We start from the raw sequence: 22,347 nt of genomic DNA, 5'->3' as shown, positions 1-22,347 counted from the left end.
CATGATTTGTTCCCAAAAGGCAGAATGACAAGCATTCCCAAAAATGAAGTGACAAAGAAACAAATTTAGACTTGGTATTAGGAGAGAGATTTTTGGTGAAAGCAAGGAAGGCTTCTAACACTAGGCAGACCCCCAGAGGTAAACTTTCTGCAGAACACAGAAGACAAGATAGGCAGGCTTGGATGATGAATATCATTGGCAGGAATTTCTGAATCATTGGGATGATAACATTCAAAATTTGAGTATTTTAAAGTCAAGGGTAAAGCAAAAACTAGTTACTTTCACTAGCCATCAGTGCAAGCCCCAAATGGAATTAGATGCCTTGGGAGGGTGCCCCTCTTTGGAGGTCTCCCAGAAAAGCCAAGAAAACTGCTTTTCAGGAGCTCTCTAGGGATGAGTTGATTAGATCACCTCTGGGTCTCTCCCAACTCTGAAATTCTGTGTTATTGACCTAGAGACAATAGGTTGGTTGTGCCCTCTGGATGACAGAGGCAAGAGTCCTACAAGCTGAGAAGGCCAGGTAGGGTGTGATCCACATCTGTGAAGTAAAAGTGCTGTCTCAGATCATTAAATCATCTCGGTCACTTCCCTTCCTCCCCTCAAGGAGATCCTTCTGCTCCTCTTCTGTCAAGGGAGCCCATTGGTCAGCAACTCCTCCCACTACTCATGAGGGGCTCCAGTCTTCTTAGAGCAGCATGTAGCTTCAAGGGCCTTTGGCTTCCAATGATGAGGGAAGATGGAAGAAGCCAACTCCACTTCAGGATATAGATTGAAAAGACATGAGAGGAACCAGTGGTCTCCATCATGAGACTATTCCCAGGTTTCTATTCTAGAGACTGTAGAGAGTCTCTCCCTTGTCAGAAATCAGGGAGTCTCTTCATTGAGCTGAGTCTCCTTGTCTCATGGCAGAACTCCATTACTCGGTATTGTCTTTTCTTCTATGTTCTCTTATGGATGCCACCTCTGATTTATATTTTGTTATGACTTGGATAAATGAGTTTCTTGCTATTTTTTATATGTTTTCATTGTGGAATTGGTATTAAGTAGGAAAGGGGTAAAGTGTTGGATACAGAACTCAGGGTCTACCTTCCCCTTAGAATGACAGTGACTGAACTCCATGTCTCCTAGACAAATAATATTTAAGGGACCAGATAGATATAATTCTAGCCTCATTCTAGCCCACCCCTGCCGCTCCTGAAGAGACCTGAGTGGCCTCTGAACTCAAATTCCTGATCCTCCTCCTGGCAAGAATTAAAGTCTCTAGGGTTGTAGAGAAGAGGTTCAATCTTTATTCTTCATCTTCAAGGATCTGCCTTTCTTTGTTTGGCACACATGGGAGCCTATCCCTACAGATGGATATCTATCCTATTCTTAGACACCCCAGAGATTCGGGGAATTTTTTTTTATTGTCTAACAACTTTTACACATGTGAAGTTTTCCTTCCTTATTTAAATCTCCCTCCTACAATTTGCCTCCCTTTGTTTTCCCCTGCATGCAATGATTGATTAAGGAGTAGAATTTCAAAGATTCAATGTGTCCCAGACAGAAGATTTATGATGATTTAAATTAAACATATGAATGAACCAGAAGGCTCTCCCAGCCCCAGGGCACAAACCAAGCCTCTCAGTCCCACAACTTTAGGACTGATGACTTCTGGAGTTTGGCTGTATCTGTGGGGAGTCATTCAATGAGACAGATACAGCCAAAAGTCTTGTTCTGATAAGGATCAACCTAAGGCTAAAAGGGGAATTATTTTCAGACCAGTCTGATAGTGATTGGCAAATGAAGATCAATGTAATTCAGTTGGCAATGGCTCCATGAAAAAAGATAATTATAATATAATGGTGCCTATTAGGTGCTAGGCATTGGGCTAATTGATTTATAAATATTATCTCATTTGATCCTCATATTAAGCCAGGGAGGTGGGTGCTTAGGAAACTGAGGCAGACAGAGGCTAAGTGATTTAGTGTCTGAGGCCTAATTTGAACTGAGTCTTCCTGACTCCAGGCCAGAGCTGTCTCCCTAGGGTCTCCTAGTTGCCAATGAATATTTACTGAACCCAACCCAAATGCACCACATTTACTTACTTAACAAACTGGAAGAGGGAACACCATTACTTAATAACATTAGTTATTCTCGTATTTCTGATCCCCGAGTCTGTGTGTTGCTGTTCTGTACTAGTGACCATCCTGCAGGCAAGAAGTGGTCTCCCTCTACTCTGAGGATGCTGCGGTCAAAATCCAGGATCCAGTGGAGCAATCTGCTGGCACTTCGCAGCAGAAATAAATGCATTGTCAATATGCTTACCGTGTCTGCTAATGAATCGGATGCAGCTCTCCACTACAAGAGGAATGGCTTGACTTGAGTCCTGAAAGAAAAGAGGCAAATGGCGCATTAGGATTCTCAGACGGAGACAGCCAGGACAAAGAAGCAAACATGCATTTTTTAAGCATGTACTTAGATACTGTCTAACTGGACATAAAATCTACAAAACCTCAACCCTAGGGTCAAATAGAGGAGGAAAAAAGCCTGAAAACAACTTAGGGGGAGGGAGGGGAGAGACAAGATATGCATGGAGTAGAGGAGAAACAGTGAGAAGGAAAGACCCCAGCAGTTGCAGGGAGAGGAAGATGGGGATGGAGAATGCCCTGGAATGATGGGGATTTGAGGCTTACAGGAAATGAGGGAGAGTGAGGCAGAGGGAGGGTAGAGCCTTCTAGGCAAGGGGGATGTCAAGACCTGGAGGTGGGAGATGGGATGTCCCATTTGAGAAATTGCACATAGGCCCTGCTGGTGTGACTGGAATACAAAGTCTGTGGGAGAAACTGAAGGGAAACAAGACTGGAAAGGTAGTAAGGGACTAGATTACAAAGAACTTGAAATGCCAAGGGACTTTATATAATAACAATAAAAACAAGTAGGATTTATTTGGCTTGCAAAGCACTTTACAAATGTTATCTTACTTGATCCTCACCACAAAACTGGAAGGGAAAAGTAACAACAACAATAATGATAATATTAACAACCAATATATCATACTTCATATTATTATCTCATGCGATCTTCACAATCCTAGGAGTTTTGGGGTTGTTTTCATCACTCTTGTTTTATAGAGAGGTGAATTGGCTGAGGCCAGATTTGAACTCAAATCTTCCTAACTCTAGTCTAAGGCTCACTGATTCTGGAGACAAAGGAAGGTTACTGAAGTCCAGTGAGCAGCAGAATGCCACGGTCAGATCTATGCTTTGACAAATGACTGTGGTGGTTGAATGGAGGATGGGTCCGAGTGGAAAGAGACAAATGCCCAACTAGCAGGCTATTATAACAGCCCAAGGTGTTATAATAGGGGAACATAAGAGAAGGGAATCTGTCCAGGAGTGATGTAGTGAAGGTGAAAATGAAAAAATGTGGCCACCTGGTGTGCAATGAAGAAGAGAATGGGGAGGCAGGGGTGACATGGAGCTTGGGTCCAGGTGACTGGGAGGAAAGTGTTGCTCTCCCCTTGGGAAAAGTTTTGGAGGAAAGAAAGCATCCAAGTTGTACACATTGAGTTTGAGATACCAACAAGGCCAAGGGCAGCTGGGGGGCATAATTGGATCCCAGGAGACAGATTAAGGTTGGAAAGTACCAGGGAACTGAAGCCACAGAAGTCAATGAGATCACAAGATAGATAGATAGATAGACAGATAGATAGATAGATAGATAGATATGAGATTACAGGAGACCCAGACCTTAATCTGGAAATCTGCCACAACCTAGTTATTTTATTTTTCTGGGCCTCAGTTCCCCTACTTACAAAATGTAGCATGTTGGGCAAGAGATTGTGAAGTGAATGTTGGTATAAGGATTTTGTAATGATAGAAGAGAAAATGCTTGAACGAAGGCATTTAAGCACACAAACAAGCTTGTAGACATAGATACATGTATGTATAGATACAGGTGTTATATAGATACAAACATGTAGACAGGCATGACTACATCTAACAGACCCCAAAAGTTTTGGTATTAGAAACCTGTAGTTGTTTTTTATCCTGGCATCCAAGCCCTCACTGATTTGACCTTTATTTACCTTATCATTTATATTACTCATTGCTTCTTTCACATACTCTATTCTCTAGCCAAAGCTGGCCCCTGGTCCTTCCCCAAACCTGTCCTGTGTCTCTCCTGTGTCTGGGCATTTGTTTGCTGGACTGTTCCTGCTTGGAATAGCTTCCACTTTCCCTTTTCCCTAGGTCCACCTAATTCCTGTCCATTTTTCAAAGTCCAGTTGAGCATGTTCCCTTCTCCAAAGATTCCTTTGATTTCCTCAGCCAGAAGTACTCTCTACCTCCACTGAAACCAAGGAGTAGCTCTATGTCCCTCTCTATATTATGTAATAAACTTCCACTTGGTCTTTTTTGCTCCTTGGGGAGGCCTCATCTACAGGTAGGCAAGGACCCCATCTTGTTCCTCTTTGCATCACACCCAGAGCTTATCATACAACACATGCTCCATGGATACTTGTTGAATGAATACAGAAATTAAATGCATACAAAGTCAAACCTAAGAGAAAGAGGACTTGGGCAGAACCCCCCCAGTTGGGAACAATGGGTAAGGTTCTGACTGGTGAGAAACAAAGCAGAGTTTGGGCTAAAAAGGCCCTAGTGGACTTCATCCATCTCAAGAGATCGCCTCCTCCTCTCACTTGGCTCTAGATACCAGTTTTACCCATGAATTTGGGCACCAGGAGGGTAGCAGGTGGGTCATTCCAGGGAGTCAGGCAAAGGGATGGACTGGCATGACTCCTGGTTTCCAGGGTGTCAGCAGTCCTGCCAAAGGGTATGTTTTGTGCCAAGGTTGGAGCAGGAGTCAAGAAGGTCCTAGCAAATGTTTATATTCATGACCTGAAAAACCCATCTGTTCCCTGTAGTTTTTCAGCTCCAGGGGCTAACTTGTCCCCTCCATGTCAGCATCACCAACGACTGCTGATTAGCCTCAAGTGATTGTACATTCCTTGTTCTCCAGCATACACGAGAGAGAGAGAGAGAGAGAGAGAGAGAGATAAGGGTCCCAGGCCCAAGTCACTGAGGGTTTGCATGGCTCCCCCTTGCCACATCTATCTTCCTCTCTCTGCCAAGCCCCTCAGCTCCAAAGGCAAACGCTAATCCTGAGCAGGAGGCTGGGTTATTTCTGTGAGGCTTCCCTTGAAGTGTGGATGCCTGCTTGCTCTTCTCAGGCTGCTGTCTGAACCACTCTGCCTGTATTACAGCTGTTGGGGCATCTACCTTGATTCATGTCCCCTAGGAGCTGAGGGGTCTCGGCAGGATGTAACTCTTGTCAGGATACTTTGGGCAATGCTAGACACAATGAGGTGCTTAATAAGACCTAGCTGCTGAGGACATGGGCTGAGTGGGAGAGGGAGATAAGGCACTCTTTCTCATGGAGGCTGTGAAGAGAGTCAGTATTATTTCCAAGCCAGGGCTATTGCCCAGAAAGCTCAGCTGGAGGACCACATCAATGGTGTGTTTACAGCTAGCCAACTAGGCCACAATTTACTAGCTCCAAAATATTTCTCACCGGGCTATTCTCCCTAAAGAAATCTCTCAAAAAGTTCAAGGACAGTCAACCGGTGTCTCCTGGCATTTTGCCTGAACAAGCAGGGACACTACTTTTAGGTCCCATTGTTGACAGTTGAAATTTGGAGGCCTCTCTGGTTTCCACTAGTTATTTTGAGAGTTGACCAATAAGGGAATTTTTGACTCAAGCCAGGGATGAGGAATTTTGAATCTGGATGAGTTCATGGAAGTTTTAAAAACAGAAATGCTTCCATATGACTCAAAAGGATCCGGGGAGGGGAGGGTTCCTGAAAGTAACCCTCAACATTTACAAGAGGGGAATTCTCCTTCCTGAGCATGTGATGTGTGCTGAGAAACCAGCCCTTCAACCAGGTGGAAAAATGATCCTCTCCAGAGGCCCTTAAGGATGGCCAACTGTGTACTCATACAAGTTTCAAACAACTCATTGAGAAGTCAGTAGCAAATTGAATTTGAAAACTGGGATGAGTGTTTTCTATTTCCAAGGAGCACAAGATCAAAGGAAATGGGCTAAAGTACATTAGGAAGGATCTAAGTTAGACAAGAGAATGATTATCTTAGGCCCATAGGTAGGGGTACTTCACAGTACAAGGGTCTCCTCTGGAAATATTTAAGAAAGATAAGTAAAAGTTATCTCCTAAGGTATGAATTATAGCTTAGCTAAATAAAGGTGGGGGGTGGACTCACTCTGTCTGGAATCATATGACAATAAAGGTCTAGAGGCTTCCTCAATTTAACAAAACCCACCGACTCTTTCATTGGTTGGGGAGCCCTAAGTGTACCCCTCTCTATTACTGATCCTGAACAATCTGTCCTTAGGCTCTACTTGTTTGCCTTTTTAACTAGATCAAACAATTCACTTGTTGAAAATGCTTTACAAAACCACCACAGGGTTGAGTTGTCATTCAGGAAGTGGGTCAGAAGAACAAAAACAAGGCATGAACTTTTCCGGGTTTGGGATCTATTCTGGAATTCTTACGCAAACCCAGTCCTACACAAACACTACTCCTCTAAGTGCTAAGACCATAGCACGATGAAAACTCAATGGGTGACACTACCATGAAAGGGAGCCAGCAAACCAATGGCACATGCTATCTTCCAGTCTTATCTGATTGGTTCCCAGTAGGAAGCTGTGACCACTTCCTTGCCTTCAGTCATAAAAAGACATGAAATTCTGAATTAATCCCCGTCCTTACTGGACATAAAAGGGCTGTTCTTTCTTCTTCCAAGATATTCCATCTAGTCCTCTGGTTATTAAATCACTGAGCTTTAAATGCAATCAATCACCCTTGGAGGAGGCACCCCAGGCTTTGCCATTAACTGAAGTTGCAGGGACCAGAGAAGGAGAATTTACAATAATGACATTGTGAAAAAATTTTAGCCCTTCTTCCCCAAAGATCTTAGTTCTATCTGATGGTATTTTCACTAAATTGTGAGTCAAGGGAGAGAAAGAAAAAAAAATCATGGCAGAGATGTGATAAGTGAATGGTTCTTATCTTATCCCAAGGCCAACTTGGCTTGCCAAATCATCTTGAAAAAAGAAAAAAAAATAAGGTCAGATTAACTAAACATGCCCCAATTTTAATCAGTGTGGGCTGAATTCACTGTTAGAAGGGGACAACCTCTCTACAGAGGAGTCCTAAAAGTCTTAATGCAGTTTTAAGCTATTAAAACATAAAACTTCATAATAACCTACAACAGCACTAATACTTTTGGGACTAGATATTGGCAACTCTCAATTACCTCTGGGTGGATAATCCATTTTGGATTCATTTATTAACACTGAGAATCATCACTTTTTCTATAAACCCAGGACAGCTCTTTTCACATTTCGTCCTTGTCCCTTTCTCACCAAAGTTCTAGGGATCATAAGGTTATGGACTCAGAGACTATCTAGTCCAGCCTTTTTACTTTACAGATAAGAAAAGTAAGGCAGGGAAATATTAGGTGACTCGCTCAAGGTCACAGGTAGTAACAGTACCACAATTCACACCGAGTTTCTGACTCTAGAACCAGAAAAATACAAATTCATTTCAATGATAGCCTTAAAAATGATTGTATTGACAAATGTGCTCCTGTTGGAATTATGATAAAAACATATCAAAAGATAAAACAGAAGTTTTGGAGTCTTCATCTTACTGTCTTCTAATATGAAGACTTGAGTTGAAATTCTGCCTCAGGATACTCACTAGTTAGGTGACCCTGAACAAATTGCTTCAGCTCAATTTCCTCATCTGTAAAATGGAGAAAAGAAGAGTACCTGCCTCCCATGGTTGTTAATAACAATCAAATGAAATTACATACTTCAAAGTGGTAGTAGGAATGTTGGTCATTATTATTATTGTTGTTATCTTTGAGAGTTGACTTCCTGGTAGCTAAGGTGAGGACAAGGGTGAGACACCAGAAGAGAAATAGCTCTTTCCTCTCACATTCCTCCCTGTAGACGAAACAGGCTCGCCATCACAATTAAAATGAAAAACAACCCATAAACCACAAACTAAATGCAAAAACCTTGCCCATGATTGAGATGTTATATGGTGACACACACATGTAAGACGGCTCTAGAAGGGATTTCAGGGATTGTTTAGTCTCACCCCTTCATCTTAGAGATGAAAAGAGGGAAGTCCAGTGATAGAACCAAGGCCCCACAGGTTAGTGGCACTTGGGCATCACACAACCTCCCAGATGGGGTGAATTGGGCCCACTTTCAAGCATGGTGAATTGCTGGTGCTTAATCACTGAATCAAGCTTGTGATGCTTCCAAAGGGAGGTAAATGGTCTAGACCAGGGCAGAGAGGCCTGGACATGGTTCTAACTATGACTGAAGCTGTTAAAATAATAAAATAATAATGGAAAAATCTCCCCAAACTCTGACCTTCACTAAAGTTTCTTCTCTGATGCCTCCTTGTGGTGTGAGGCTGGACTTGGGTTCTTTTGTTTTGTTTTGTTTGTTTTTAGGCTTTTGCAAGGCAAATGGGGTTAAGTGGCTTGCCCAAGGCCACACAGCTAGGTAATTATTAAGTGTCTGAGGCTGGATTTGAACTCAGGTACTCCTGACTCCAGGGCCGGTGCTCTATCCACTGTATCACCTAGCCACCCCTGGATGTGCGTTCTTAAAAGACTGTTTAGGCAGAGCACAACCAAAGTCCTATCAAAGGGAAACATCTCTGAGTACAGTGATGGAAGGTTAATCTGTCCTTCCAAGGACTGACCTACCTAAATTGGGAAAGCCATATCCCAGGAATATGGTTATCACACAGTCAATTTTTTCAAATACAGTAATGGATAAAAAAAAAAAATAAGACATAAATAAGTTGCACATTGCATCATAGCAAAGCCTCTATTAGCTGGCAATATAAAATTAGTTGTCAATGTGGGGTTGTATTTAAGAGTGGAAGACTTCAGTTTATGTCCTGCCATAATTCTTGGGCAAATTTAGAGCCTCATTTCTCTCATCTATAAAATGAGGATGATAATACCACCAACATCACAGGTCAGTTGTGGGGATCAGATGAAATAATGTATACAAAGTGGTTTTTCTTCTAATTATACTATGTTATGGAAATATTTGTTTTATTTCATAAATTACATATAAATATTCAAAGAAAATAAAATGCTTAGCAAATCTTAAAGTACCAAATAAATGGTACTATTCATAATCATCATCATTGTCATCGTCATCATCATTATTACTTCTGAAATCACAAGGTCCTTTAAGTTTTCAAATTTAGTAGCATTCAAGGTAAATATGAACTGTTCTCCCTAATCAGGAAGAGAAGGTCCCATATAAACTGGGTAGAGCCAGAGAAGGAGCCTGTTGGGTGGGCTCAAAGGAAACCATTCCCTCTCCCCCAGTCCCCAGTCCTCAGCCCCTACTAGAGGTCCTTACCTGTTTCCTTATTGTTGAGCTCCGACGGCTGTGGTGCCCAACAAGTCCATAATGACCAATCCAGGAATGAAAGAGAAAGAAGAAAGGGGAAAAGGTGAGAAGGAGCAGCAATTCCAAAGTCTGGAGTAAAACTTTATTCCTTCACTGAGGAGGAAGCTGTCATTCAACTGAGATAGGGAAAAGCAGATGACAAAGTCTAGGGGGTGCCTCGGGCCCATTTCTTACCAGGCTGCACTCACTACTCTGGCTTCTCCCCCAGGCCTCATGGAAGCCCATTCATTATTGGGGTGCCTGCTGTCCTGCCAGGTCTCAAGGCCCTGGTAATCGGCCTTCTCGTGGCCTCTGCCTGGAGGTGCTCTTAAATGAAGGAGAGAGCTCCCAGCAGATATCCCGTGTCTTAATTGGCTGCTCTACTTTGGGGTATCTCTTAGAGATTTCTCCACCATGTTCCTTGGGCACAAGGACTGTCTCTTTTTGTATTTGTACTTTCCCCCAAGAACTTAGCACAGTGCCTGGAACATCTTGTTGTGGTTCAATTGCTTTTTTTTTTTTAGTTGCTTTTTTATCTGACTCTTCGTGACCCCATTTGGGTTTTCCTGGCACTAGCCTGGTTTGCCCTTCAGCTCATTTAACAGCTGAGAAAATGAGACAAACTTAGAAAGTGTCTAGGGCCAAATTTGAACTCATATCTTCCTGAGTCTAGGGCCAGCTCTCTATCCACCTAACTGTAGGGCTTAATAAATGTTCATTGAATGTAGACATGATCAGGCTACTCCTGTTTCCATGACCTGAAATGCTCTCATTCCAAATTCAAGATGAGAAGATGGGCAAAACTCTCCTTGCAGAAGTAGAACTTTTCGAGAATTGGGAGACACTGGGATTTGTCATCAAAGAAGACTGGAAAACCTACTTTTCTGCAAATTTGAAAGAAGACAGGCAGCTGTATTTCTGGCTGTCAGTACCTGAAAGCAAGGGAACTGAGCTAGAGCAGAGATTCCTGCTGACCACAAATTGATTTAGAAAATCACAAATTAACATTATCTCTGTTTTATTTTATTTTTATTTACTTTTTAAAATATTTCCCAATTACATTTTGGGCTAGCTCCGGTAAAACTCCAGAGTGATGAGGTTGTTGGACCCCTCTGAGCCAGATGACCCTCTGAGGATCCTTTCTAGCTTAAGGAGCCCTGGCAGGCTTGTTCTACTCTTTGATCCCTCTTGTACTATATGTTTAAGAAACTCTCACCTCCTGTTTTCCTCCAGTTAGAGAGATTAGTGTTACTAATGGAATCTTCACTATAATTCTTACTAAAAAAGAATGACAGCCAAATGAAGCAATTTCTAAATGATGGGTCCATAATTACAAATGGCCTTTGGATTATTGGTGGTGTTGGCAGATACTGGAGGCTGATGGGATGGGAAACAGAAGTCCCTTAGGAGGTTTGCCCATTAAAGCTCTTTTCACTGTTTCAATCCGTATGTTTCCAGGCACCCGAGGACTATCTGAGCATGAAAGGTGGGTGCCTCAAGCATGCTGTGACCACTTCCTGGAGGTCTCTGGGGCTTCCTCAGGGCACTTGGACCCCTCAGAAGACTTAGAAAGCTTCTGGATTCTCAGGGGAGCTAGATTTCTACTCAAGTTTCTGCTTTGCTCTAAGACTATTTCAGTATGGGCAAAAAGCCCTTAATCAAGATCCATGTTCTTTCTGAGTACATGAAAGATATACTCAGAGCCTGAGAGCTTATTTCCAGATGGATCTGCCTTCTGTGGCAGAAGGGACCCTGCCCCTGTTGTTCCGGTCCTGTCTGGGCTGGTGCTGGGCCTCCTGATGCTCTGGCATCTTGTCTTTCCTGGACAGGCCATCGTGGGGCCCCCATCCTGCTCATCCTTCCCTACCTAGGACATTGAGGATCCCAGTTCCATTTCAGGCCAGAGGGGGTCAGCAGGACAGAGAGAAAGAGTCCTCTGATGCAAAGTCATCACATGTTTTCACAGCCCAGCTCCTTGGCTTGTTCTCAGACTAAGAACAGTCCACTCCCCAGCCCACCAATGTTCCCAGTCTTCCCCTCCCCTCCAACCCTGCCACACCTACCTGGCAAGAGAGCAGTCTGTCCGCTGACCTGTGGAAAAGACAAAAGACCTGGGTTGGAGGGGGAGGCATGGGGAGGGAAGACAGGCAGGAACCAGATTCTGGCTGAAGGAACTGGACCACTTTTGAATGGGGACATTAAGGGGTGGTGGTTGAAGAGAGAGGAAGACAGCAGCTCAGGGGAAGGAAAACTCTGGGTTAGCTCCCCAGATCCTGGCCACCAGGGGGACAGCCCTCTCCAGGACAAGGCGGGCTCCTCTGGTGCAGGAAATGTGGAAAAATAGCCCAGGCTACTAGGCCTGAGATGGACTTCCAGGGGGGTGAGCCTCTCTGTCCCCATGCTGCCAAGTTCTGCTTTTCATAGCTACAGAAAAGGGAATAGGGAATTGGGGAAGGGGTGAAGCATACAGTTTCCACACGGCTGGAACAAAAATCAGAAACTTGTCCCAGAGTGGGAGACCTTGTTGACTGGCAAACATGGGAGCACCAGAGGCTGTTGGCTGAGGTGGGCAGTTGGGGAATGGGGTGGAGCTTTTAGTCTTGTCATTACTTGAATTCACTGTAACAACCTGACTGGGATGGGTGGGAAAGACAGCATGACCAGAGCTCTACTACTTAAAACAGTCTCCTAGACTGTCTGGGATAAAGAAGAGAGACCCTTTAAAACCATGCCTGAACTAGGACAGGAACCACTTCCCATTCTCTTTCCTGCTCAAAGAAAAGCTTCTAAAAGGGGAGAGGGAAGGCTGGGGGATCTGGGAGCAAATCCCCACCCCCCTCACAGAGGTTGCTAATTGTTGATTAGAGTTAAACATTTCTTGCACAGCCCCTTCCCCCTCCTGACACCAACCTCTCATCTGCAAAAATATTATTCTGAGCCATTATTTTCAACATCTGCACCATTTCCACCCTGGAATATTCATATACATCAATTATCCCTCGGTGGCAACAAGAGCCCTTGCATTTATGGTGACAAATACATGCAGAAGCCAGAAACATAATGACTTGCAGATAGGAAAATCTTCTGCTATTTTTTTTAAATTGCCTGGAATTTGTCATCTTTAGATTAAGGTAATTTGCAAAAATAATAAATGGCCGCCTGTCCTTTCCCCATGTACTTAGTCTGTGTATAGACATAAGCCTTAGGCCAAGGTCTTGGACTAGGTTCAGACAATAAGGCTATATCCAAAGGCTGTTTACAATTTGCTTGCCTGAGGAAATCCCAACTCTAGATGGCTGAAAATAGGACTGAGCCTGCTTTCTCTCGGACATCCCAAGAGGAATCTGAGATCCTGGAGCAACTGCTTTCTGTAAACTGAGAATGGCTCCTGACGTCCCTACCCAAGCAGCTCCTTGAATCGGTGGGTGGGTGGGGGCTCAAAGAAAGACAGTCAGAGGGCAGGGAAGGGGTTATAGGGTTTGGGTCCCAGGGGAGAATATGGGGAACAGTCCTGATAAAAGGGGGTAGAAGGGCCTTGAGTGATATGGTGGTGATAGAAGGGGTGTTGTGTGTCTAAGTTACATTACATGGAGAGTGGGTGTGTGTACATTGCATATGTGGAAAATGTGCGAGCAAATTACATGTGTGGAGTGCATAAACTATGTAAGTGGAGAGTGTGTGGGTACATGTGTGCAAATTACACATGTGGATAGAGCATGTGTGTAAACTACATGCATGGAGTGTGCAAATGTGGAAAGACTGTGTATATTATGAATTACACACATGAAGAGTGTGTGAGCAAATCACATTTGTGGAGATAAGGTGTGAGTGTGAATTACACATGAGTGTGTGTAAATGACACATGTGGAGAGTAAGTGTATGTAAATCACACATACAGAGTATGTGAGTACGTGTGTGTAAATTACATTAGGTGGAGAAGAGTGAGAGTTTATGTGTTTATAAATTACATGTGTGGAGAAAAGCATGTGAGTGTATGTAAATTATATATGTGGAGAGAATGTGTGTGTGCATACACACACAATCTGGGAGCAGATGTATTCACATTCTGTAGGTTGGTCTCAGAGGAAGTCCTCTATGAAGGACTATAGTTTTGCTCTTGACAGAGGTGAAGAATTCAGTCCCCACATTCTTGATTTGCCACAATCTACCTTCCTTATTCTTGATCTATTCTTTACTCAAAAGAATAAAGAAATAAAGTGTGTGTGGGGGGGAGTCAGACATTCAGAGACCTCTCAAACCTCGGAATTTCTATTAGTCACAGGAAGCTGGGGGTCAGTGTGAAGCAGGGCCAAGGAGGCAGGCAGAAGGCCATCCCCCCACTCCCAACCCAGGAGAAGTCCTTCACCTTTCCCTTCCTCTCCTGCCCTGCTATCTGGTGATCTGGCTTGGGTCATCCTATGACATAACTCAGGCTCACTGTGGCCTTTGCCCCAACACAGAGGCAGGTAGACTTTACAAATACCATCTAATAAGTGGTCTGATCCTCTTGAGCTAGCACAGTTAGTTGCCCCCAAAGACCCTGACTTTCATTCCCCTCTCTTTCTCTGTAGAGGGTCCCCCAAAATATCCATTTGGGAGCTCCAGTCTCCAAACTTCTTTGCAGTATCCCTGGAAGCTGCAGCTTCCAACAAGGCAGTGGGATGAGAAGGAATTAATCAGCCTCCTTACCCTAGTGGTGGCAGAACAGGCCAAGAGGGGTGGGTGGAGAGCAAGCTTGATCCATTTAAACAAATAGATGACGCCCATTAATGCTTTATTAAGCATTCCCCTGTTGCCATCACTCAAGCAGTCATTTGCCAGGGGGTTGGGGAGGTGGAGTGGGGGGTGGGGGGTGGAGGAGATGTTGCTCCTCTATCAGACAGGCTAGAAAAAAGAAATATATTCATAAAACATGAGCATGACCATTTTGCCCAGTTTAACTGGCACTGAAACCTAAAGCCCACTACCTAGTTAAGTAAGACATGGGATCAAGGCCTGCCTCCCCCAATGCCTGCTCCACCAGCCTGGTCCTGCCCATCTCTACTCACTTTCTCCCAGGGTTTTCTGGAGAAGGTCATGCTTGGCCTGCAGTTTGGTGATGAGGTTCCTGCCCTCCAAATATTCCTTCATTTTCTGTGAGGGAGAAGAGAAGAGGAGCAATCAAATCAGAGGAAAAAGAAAAAGAAACCAAACCAGCCCAGCGACATGAATCACTTTCAATCACTGTCATCTGGTTTTTTGTCTGCTTGCTTTGTTTTTAACTTCTCTGAGGCCCCAGGAACGAGGACCAGTGCTCCCACTGCACAAATGGGGTCCAGGTCTGTTTTTCTGGGCCCCTGGTTACTGTCTTCCCTCCCTCTCTAAGACCTCTTTGATTTCTCTCCCCTGTCTCCTTCTTCAGCTTCTTCTGAGGAGAGAGCCGAAAAACCTATTGCATTCAGCCAATCTTCAATCATATGTGTGAGGGCACACATCTGTCACTTGTTACAGCTGCTGCAACCCAATGCCCCACCCCCAGCCCCAGCCTCAGTTCCAAAGCACACATTCCAATGCACCAGGAGGGAGCCCAATCACAGGCCAAGCTTCTGTCCCAGTTAGAAGTTTGGGACACAAAGCATCCTCTGAGGTCACATCCCCATAAGCTTGCTTCTCTGGCCTTGACTCCTTCCCCCAGTCTCTACTGGACTCTTTGTGGAAGCCTTGAAATCTCTTAGCATTTGCAGGGAGGGGCTGAAGCCCCCCCCCCCCCCCAGCCCTGGACAGGATGAGGTTATAGAAATGAATTCTGCTCTAACAAACACAAGATAACTACTGTACAGGGCTCAGGTTTACCCTCTCTCATCCTATACCAAGCCCTAGAAGTTATTGACAGCAAGGCCGGATGGCATAGGACAAGGACAAAACCTTCTGGGATGTGCTCATATGTGCCCTGCTCACCGTTTTCTAATCTGGGCTGGTAGCCTTCAGGCTCTAGTTTTTGTTTTTTTTTTTAATTTTCTTTCCACCACAGGCACCATTTTCAAATCTAAAGTTATTTCCCGTATTCTAGATGACAGCCCTTTCTTGGATCCATTTTTATGAAGGATGCTCCCAGGTAAGACATACAGCTGTCCCGTCCCTACCCTGCCTTAGTCATCCTGTGGCTGGAACCTGTCCCTGAACCCCTTCAAGATGAGGAGGCACTCTGGCTTCCTGGGCCCCAGAGAGGACTTGCCTGCTCTCTGAAGTCACCCACACCTTCTTCTCCAGCTTCCTTCCCCTGCGGGTTCTACCACAGGGAGCTGGCAGGAAGAGGCATGCATGGCAGGCTTTGCTCTGAAGCATTGGAAAAATGGGCTGCTCATTATTTCTCAGCTTCCCTCCTGACTTCCAAGAACAGGGCTGGGAAAAGGAAAGAGGACACAGGCCTGGTGGGACAGGCCCAGCTCTCTCAGCCGGCTGAAGGATTCACTTCTCTCCAAAATTCTGGCTAAACATTCAGGGAGAGGCAGAATTCCTTTTGGTGCAAGTCCTTGTTACCTGGAGATGATAACACTGGCCTATTTTTCAGTAGGCCATTTGCACTAAGAAATGCAAGCAGCTTTGGTGTAGCAAAGCTCTGGGTCTGGGGTCAGAAGTCCTGGGCGAAGAGTCCAGGGGACAGTCCCTCCTACCTGGCTGGCTTGGAATAACTGTCAACCTGTGCTGAATTGGTTTCCCTGAGACCTAGCTTACTTATTAGCCTTTTGATGTTTCAGTTCTTGGGATCATAGCTCTAGTCTCGGGTGGGATCCTAGGGTTCACCACTTTCAACTGAAGTGACCTGATCAAGGCCACCCAGGCTGGGCTTCCCACTCAGCCCTCCTGTCTCCAGAACCTACCCCTTTCATAGTCCAGGATGCCCTTGCTTTCTACCCCCAGTCCCAGGCTGCCTGAGTAGATCTCTGACTCTCTCAGTAATTCCAAACCAACCAAGTCAGAATGCTCTAACTCCTCCCACCCCAATTCATCCAGAGACTAGCACCTGCACAAGGAGCAAGGGCCTTCAGTGGATGGAGCAAGGGCCTTCAGTGGATAGAGCCCCGCATCTGGAGTCCAGCAGACCTGTGTCCAAATTAGATCACAGACACTAGAAGTGGGACCTTGGGCAAGTCTCTACCCTGTTAGTTTAATCCATTAAAGAAGGAAATGGCAAACTGCTCTAGTATCTTTGCCATGAAAACCCCAAAGATAACACTGGCATGCTATAGTCCACATTGGGACAGGTAGGTGGCATAATGAACGAGAGCCTGGCCTGGAGTCAGAAAGACTTGAGTTCACACTGATTAGCTGTGTGACCCTAGGTAAGTCACTTCATCCTGTTTGCCTCACTCAGTTTCCTCATCTGTAAAATGAACTGGAGAAGGAAATGGCAAACTACTCCAGCATCTTTGATAAGAAAACCCCCAAATGGGGTCATGAAGTATGGGACACCACAGAAAACCACTCAACAACAACAAAAAGTGCTTTCTGATCCTTTCTGGCTTGTGCCCCCAGGCCCCTTTGTGTTCCAGCACAGGAACATCTGCATGAAAACAGGTTCCTTTGTTGGCTTCCTTGCTCCATCTGTTCTCCAGACTAGCTTTTCCACCTGCTGTCAGTCTTTTCTGGGTGATATCCTAATCAGCAACTGGTGCCTAATTGTGAGGCCTAGAAGAGTAGCTTGAGGCCCCAGAGGTGAGGAGTCCATGGCCAAGGGCCCGGCACTCCCCTTCTCCCCTGTCCCCCAGGTCCTTTCTCAGGGACATCTACCCAGGAGAATGGGAAAGCTCTATAATGAGGAGAGACAGTCCCCAAGAAGCTGAAGCCCTCACCAGGCTGAAAAAATAGAGCCAGAATCCTGCAAGGGCTGTCTATGCAAATTCCCTGCTCTCACTCACGCTGATAGTTGTGATTCCGGAAACCTTTTGTTTCATTCATGTTCACAGTTCACTAGTTAGCTCCAGCTGTCGGGCTGTGCCCCATTAAAATAAATAACTATCTGATAAGGAGGCATGATGGATTACCTTTTCGGATTCCATTTAAATCCTGAAGGATTCGGAGAGTGCCAAGGTCTGACCTGCATCCCTAATACCAGAGGAGTAGGCTGCTAACGGTGACTGGGAAGCTTTCCCTGAAGGTGAGCCAGTATTGGGTAAAGTGAAATAGACCCGATTCTACTTCGTGAATGGTTTTCAGCCATTTTACTTAATATTTCCACACTCTTGCCTAGGCAACGGCCCTCTGCTATATGGGAAATAAGATGAATAATCATGCCTTTACCCTAAGGAGTTGAGTTGGGAGCTGTGCCACTGGATTTTTTTTTTTAAATGCAGAACAGATTGAAGAAGCAGAGACTGTCAAAGTCATAAAAGGAATAGATGGATTTTCAGATGATTTCTGAAAGAGGTCAGAGAACCAGAACAGCGCTTTGTCGATAGCAGGTTTTCATCTTCTAAGGAATGACAAAGACCAATCTCTAAGCCCCCACTGAGACTTTCATTATAAGTGACTTTTAAGCCCTGGGTATTTCTTTCTTCAAAGCTCTTTACTAACATTAACTAATTAATTTTTTTATCCAACTCTGAGAAATATTACTGCTATCTGTTGTTTTCCTCTTCCTGAATGGATGAACAAAGGAAGAAAGAGGGAAGCATTTACTTCAAGGTCATTTAGCCAAAAATAGAAGGAAGTTCCCAGAATCCAGAGAAACCAATGACCCCATCTCCATCTAGTGCCCCCAACCACAACTTCCTTGTGACTCATCATATATGCAAACATTTCAAATAGCAGTGCTGGGGACCTGTCAGGAAATAAAAAGATCCCCCCCCACCATGATGTTAACTATGGAAACTGTCATCTTGACATCATTTTGAGAGTATATGAAAATTTTGTAAGCAATGTGAATTAAAAACTGGTTTGATCAAAATCCTAGTCCCTTTTGAGATACTAGATTGGGAGGAGGAACCTTGAGGTGTTCAAGTCTTGATTTTGCTGTTTAATACTGGGCAAGTTGTTTAATGGCAAAGTCCTCAGGTTAGTGAGATGACTGGGCTTCTGGACATGGGTTTCCCTACCTCCCATCACACATGGCTCAGAGGCAAAAGAGATTTTTTTTTCCTGCTTCCCCTCCATTGAGAAGCTTCAATCAGGCAAGGATTATAGCTAACTATTAGCAAGTGTGTCTTCCCAAATGGAAGCTAGGTTGGTAATAAAATAAATGAAGAGAAATGCTCCTACCCAGCAGGCATGGCAACTAGCCTTAGGCAAGCAGATAAATTGTCTATGCCTGCAGCTGGTTTAGATCCAGCTCAAAGGGCTGGAGACTCAATTCTTGAGAATGGAGGAGAAAAGCAAGGATATTCAGGTATCTATACTTTTTCCATCTTTAAATACTCTCTAACACCTACTCCATCAAACTTCACACTCCCTTGGTCTCAGCTTCCTCCCCCATTTACACACTGACTTGAGAAGATGGAATCAAAGTAGGAGGATGATGGCCCTTTACTTAATGAATTATGGAGAAACTCACATGCTTTTCAAAAATTAATGTTTTAAAGATTGTCCCTCAGGGCGGCTAGGTGGTACAGTGGATAGAGAACCTGGAGTCAGGAATACCTGAGTTCAGATCCAGCCTCAGACACTTAATAATTACCTAGCTGTGTGGCCTTGGGCAAGCCAATTAACCCCAATGCCTTGCAAAAGAAAAAAAAAGATTGTCCCCCCCCATTTATGGGGGGAGATATAAACCCTATGGAACTTAAGGCAAAAGATTCTAAAGTTACAAGTACCTACATAGGCAAAGGAAGAGACCAAGGGACCCCATGTTATTGTTCTCCAAGCCATGCTCAGAGACACATGGATGTTATTATGGTGGCTGTTTCCCCCCACACACAATCCAAGCACAATAAAATCCCCCTTCTCCCTCTCTTCCCTCCCCTCCCCCCAGGCAGGAAACAGCTGTTGGATGGAATTCATACAACAGCAAACCTTCAACAGAAGCAGGTCTCCTAGTTCAGCTAATGGGACAGAAGCATCTTCACTTCCTTTACACCTTTTCCTGCTTTTACACATTCCCTTCTCCTAATCTGATTGCAGGATCTCAGGTAGCTAATTGAAGTCATTCAAACAGCCTCAGGGGCCAAAATGAGCAAAGCCCAACAGAGTTATTCATCTGCCCCCCCCCCTCCTGTTCATACTTGGAGGAAATTTAGGTTATACTTTTTTTTTTTTAAATCATCAGTTACTATTGTACTTAGGCCAAGTGGAAGTCTACCTGGTGGGTTCTGCTATAGTTATTTCCTGGTAAAAGGAATGTACTTTGTTTTAAACCTCTGGAAGTCACTAAATCCTATGGAATTAAGTATCTGTTAGTTCTAGGCCTAGGGATCCTCAATTCAATAAGCATCATTAAGCCTCCCCCATGAACTGTGCACTGTGACCATGACCTCAAGGTCCTTCCCTAGCTTACTGAGCTCCTAGCACAGTATTCTGTTTACTTAATAAATATGTGAGTGAATGAAGGCAGTAAAGACATGTCTGAAGACAAGTGAATTTTATACTTCTTTGCAGAATTCAAGCTGGTGGTGAAGAAATATCCTTCACCATTCCTGGATCATAGGGCCATAAAATTAGAGCTGGAAGGGGCCTCCATTGCTATCATTATTTTACAGTTGAGAAAAGAGAGGTTAAGGGACTTGCCCAGGGTCATACAACCAGGACGTGCTTGGGCAGGATTTTAACACTGATCTTCCAAAAAGTGAACATTGGTTCATTTCACAGTCTCTCTTGAACCTAACATGGCTCATCCTGGAGATGATGGGCAAAATGGGTATGTTCTGGGAAAGGCCCTCTCACCAACCTGGGCTAAGTCACATCTTTTCTCTTAAGCCTCGGTGGTCTTATCTGTAAAATGAAGAGAGTTCCCCTTCTTCCAGATCTACAACTCCACAATTCTCCCTGAATAACTAGTTCTACATGTCTACAAATAAATGACCTTGATGCCATCTGGGTAGATCAATCAGATAACATTTGCCAATGGTTAAAGAGACTTCCTAAGAGCCTCATTCTGTTTCAAGGCGAGCAACCAGGAAGTAGATGCCAGAACAAATATGAGCCTTGACCAGGACTCCAGCACTTTGACTTGTATATATGTGCATGCACATGTGTTTGAAGGATAAGGAATGTAGGAAAATGCATGGATCAACTTGGAGGGGCCAGGGATGGAACACACATCTGTAGAACTTTTGGTTTCTGGTGGTCTGGCTATCAGAAGGAGACTTAATGCATTCCTAATCCAGAAGGGAGTGTCTAAGCAGTGTTTTTAAGCATGGCTGAGACACTCCCCACTCCCATTTGTGTCTGTCCATTTCAGCTTCCCTATCATCATTTTAGGATTTGGAGCATTCTGAGGGATCTTCTATGAAAACAAGAAATTCCTCCTTCAACTTAATATAAGTCAAGACTTGTGAAACTTGTCAACCAAAGTAACTGGATCACGGTGGAGCATTTTTAATAAGGGTCAGATAATAGCCAGGATCTGAGTGGTCTCTTCCCAGCCTGAGTAGGGGCTGGTCTGGTCTCATTTTACACAGAACTGTTTCTAAAGGCTAAGGCAGCTGGATGAACTCAAACCAAGCATCAACTGCTCTGACAAAAATCACCTTGAATAAATGCAAGCTTCATCTCTAAATTGAAAAGTAAGCTTTCCACCTATGCCTTGAATGTCCCTCCTCCCTGGCTTTAAGTCCCAACTAAAATCCCACCTCCTACAATAAGCCTTCCCCTACCACTCTTTTTTTTTTTTTGTATTTTTTTTGCAAGGCAATGGGAGTTAAATGACTTGCCCAAGGTCACAGAGCTAGGCAATTATAAAAAAAAATTTGAACTAGCAGTCCTCCTGACTCAAGGACTGGTGCTCTATCCACTGCACCACCTAGCTACCTCTTCCCCACCACTCAATTACAGTGCCTCTCTGGCCCCCAATTAATTATTCCCCCATTGGATTGGAAACTCCATGAGCACCCAGACTGTTTTTTGGCTCTTTTTGTATCTCTGGCATGTGGGAGGTGCTTAATAAATGGTGATTGATTGATTCACTGAATGATGCTTAGAAGGTGCTGCTTCAACTTTTTCTGACTTCAAAGAGTATCTGAGATAAAAATCACTTGAAACATTCCAAGAACAGATCAGTTAAAGCAATGGTACATCTCAACAATCCAGAGAGAAGCTCATCACTTGTTAAATTCTATAACTTCTAAAGTTGTCTAGGTGTGAAAATCCTTGGGTTACCTAGGGAGTTTTCCCTAAAGTTTAATCCAAATCCCTCATACCTCAGTGTAAACCCAGCATAATTCCCCTGAATGTAGATAACAGGATTCATTATTGTATTAATAGGTTAAGTTCCTACTCATTTCTCTTTTCTACTCTAGGTTAACATAAAATGTAAATGGTTCTGAGTAACTAATTAAAAAAAACAGATTTCTTAAAAGGGGTTTTAAGAAAAGCAAATCATTAGTTCTTAAATGGGGAATGGGCAGTATTCAATGCAGAATTAAACACAAATTATTCCAATTGGAGGAGAAATTCAATTTACTGGGCATAGACTGTGTTTCTTGACTATGAAAGTTAATTCTTTTTTACATTCAGACTTAGCATGCAGATACATATACTGGTTTATATTTCATCTCACATCTGTGAACTTAATTTCTCCTTTCTTGGTTGTCTTAGGAAATAAATTTTAGTCCAGACATCAAATTCTATTTGGCAAAACCAAAATAACTTAATTATTAAAAAACGAAGCCAATGGCAAGTCCAACATCTTTCAAAGGACTATTAGAGTAAGTTCGGCTGAGAGTA

General features: G+C 43.9%; 1 protein-coding gene across 13 annotated transcripts in view; it reads right to left on the bottom strand.

Moving 5' to 3' along the window:
* Positions 1–22,347, bottom strand: part of SRGAP2 (SLIT-ROBO Rho GTPase activating protein 2) — a 251,180-nt gene that overhangs the window by 36,532 nt on the left and 192,301 nt on the right. For 12 of the 13 annotated variants that reach the window (XM_074222517.1, XM_074222516.1, XM_074222518.1 and 9 more), the window contains 4 exons: positions 14,541–14,625; positions 11,556–11,583; positions 9,463–9,490; positions 2,308–2,368 (listed from right to left, as the gene is read on the bottom strand). In XM_074222517.1, the coding sequence (XP_074078618.1) occupies positions 2,308–2,368; positions 9,463–9,490; positions 11,556–11,583; positions 14,541–14,625 (202 nt within the window). The other variant, XM_074222526.1, reaches the window with a different exon arrangement.

This window comes from Macrotis lagotis, chromosome 2 (genome assembly GCF_037893015.1).
Source record: "Macrotis lagotis isolate mMagLag1 chromosome 2, bilby.v1.9.chrom.fasta, whole genome shotgun sequence".
NCBI classification, from domain to species: domain Eukaryota; kingdom Metazoa; phylum Chordata; class Mammalia; order Peramelemorphia; family Peramelidae; genus Macrotis; species Macrotis lagotis.
Note: the sequence above shows the minus strand (reverse complement) of the source record. Positions and strands in the feature narration are given on the sequence as shown.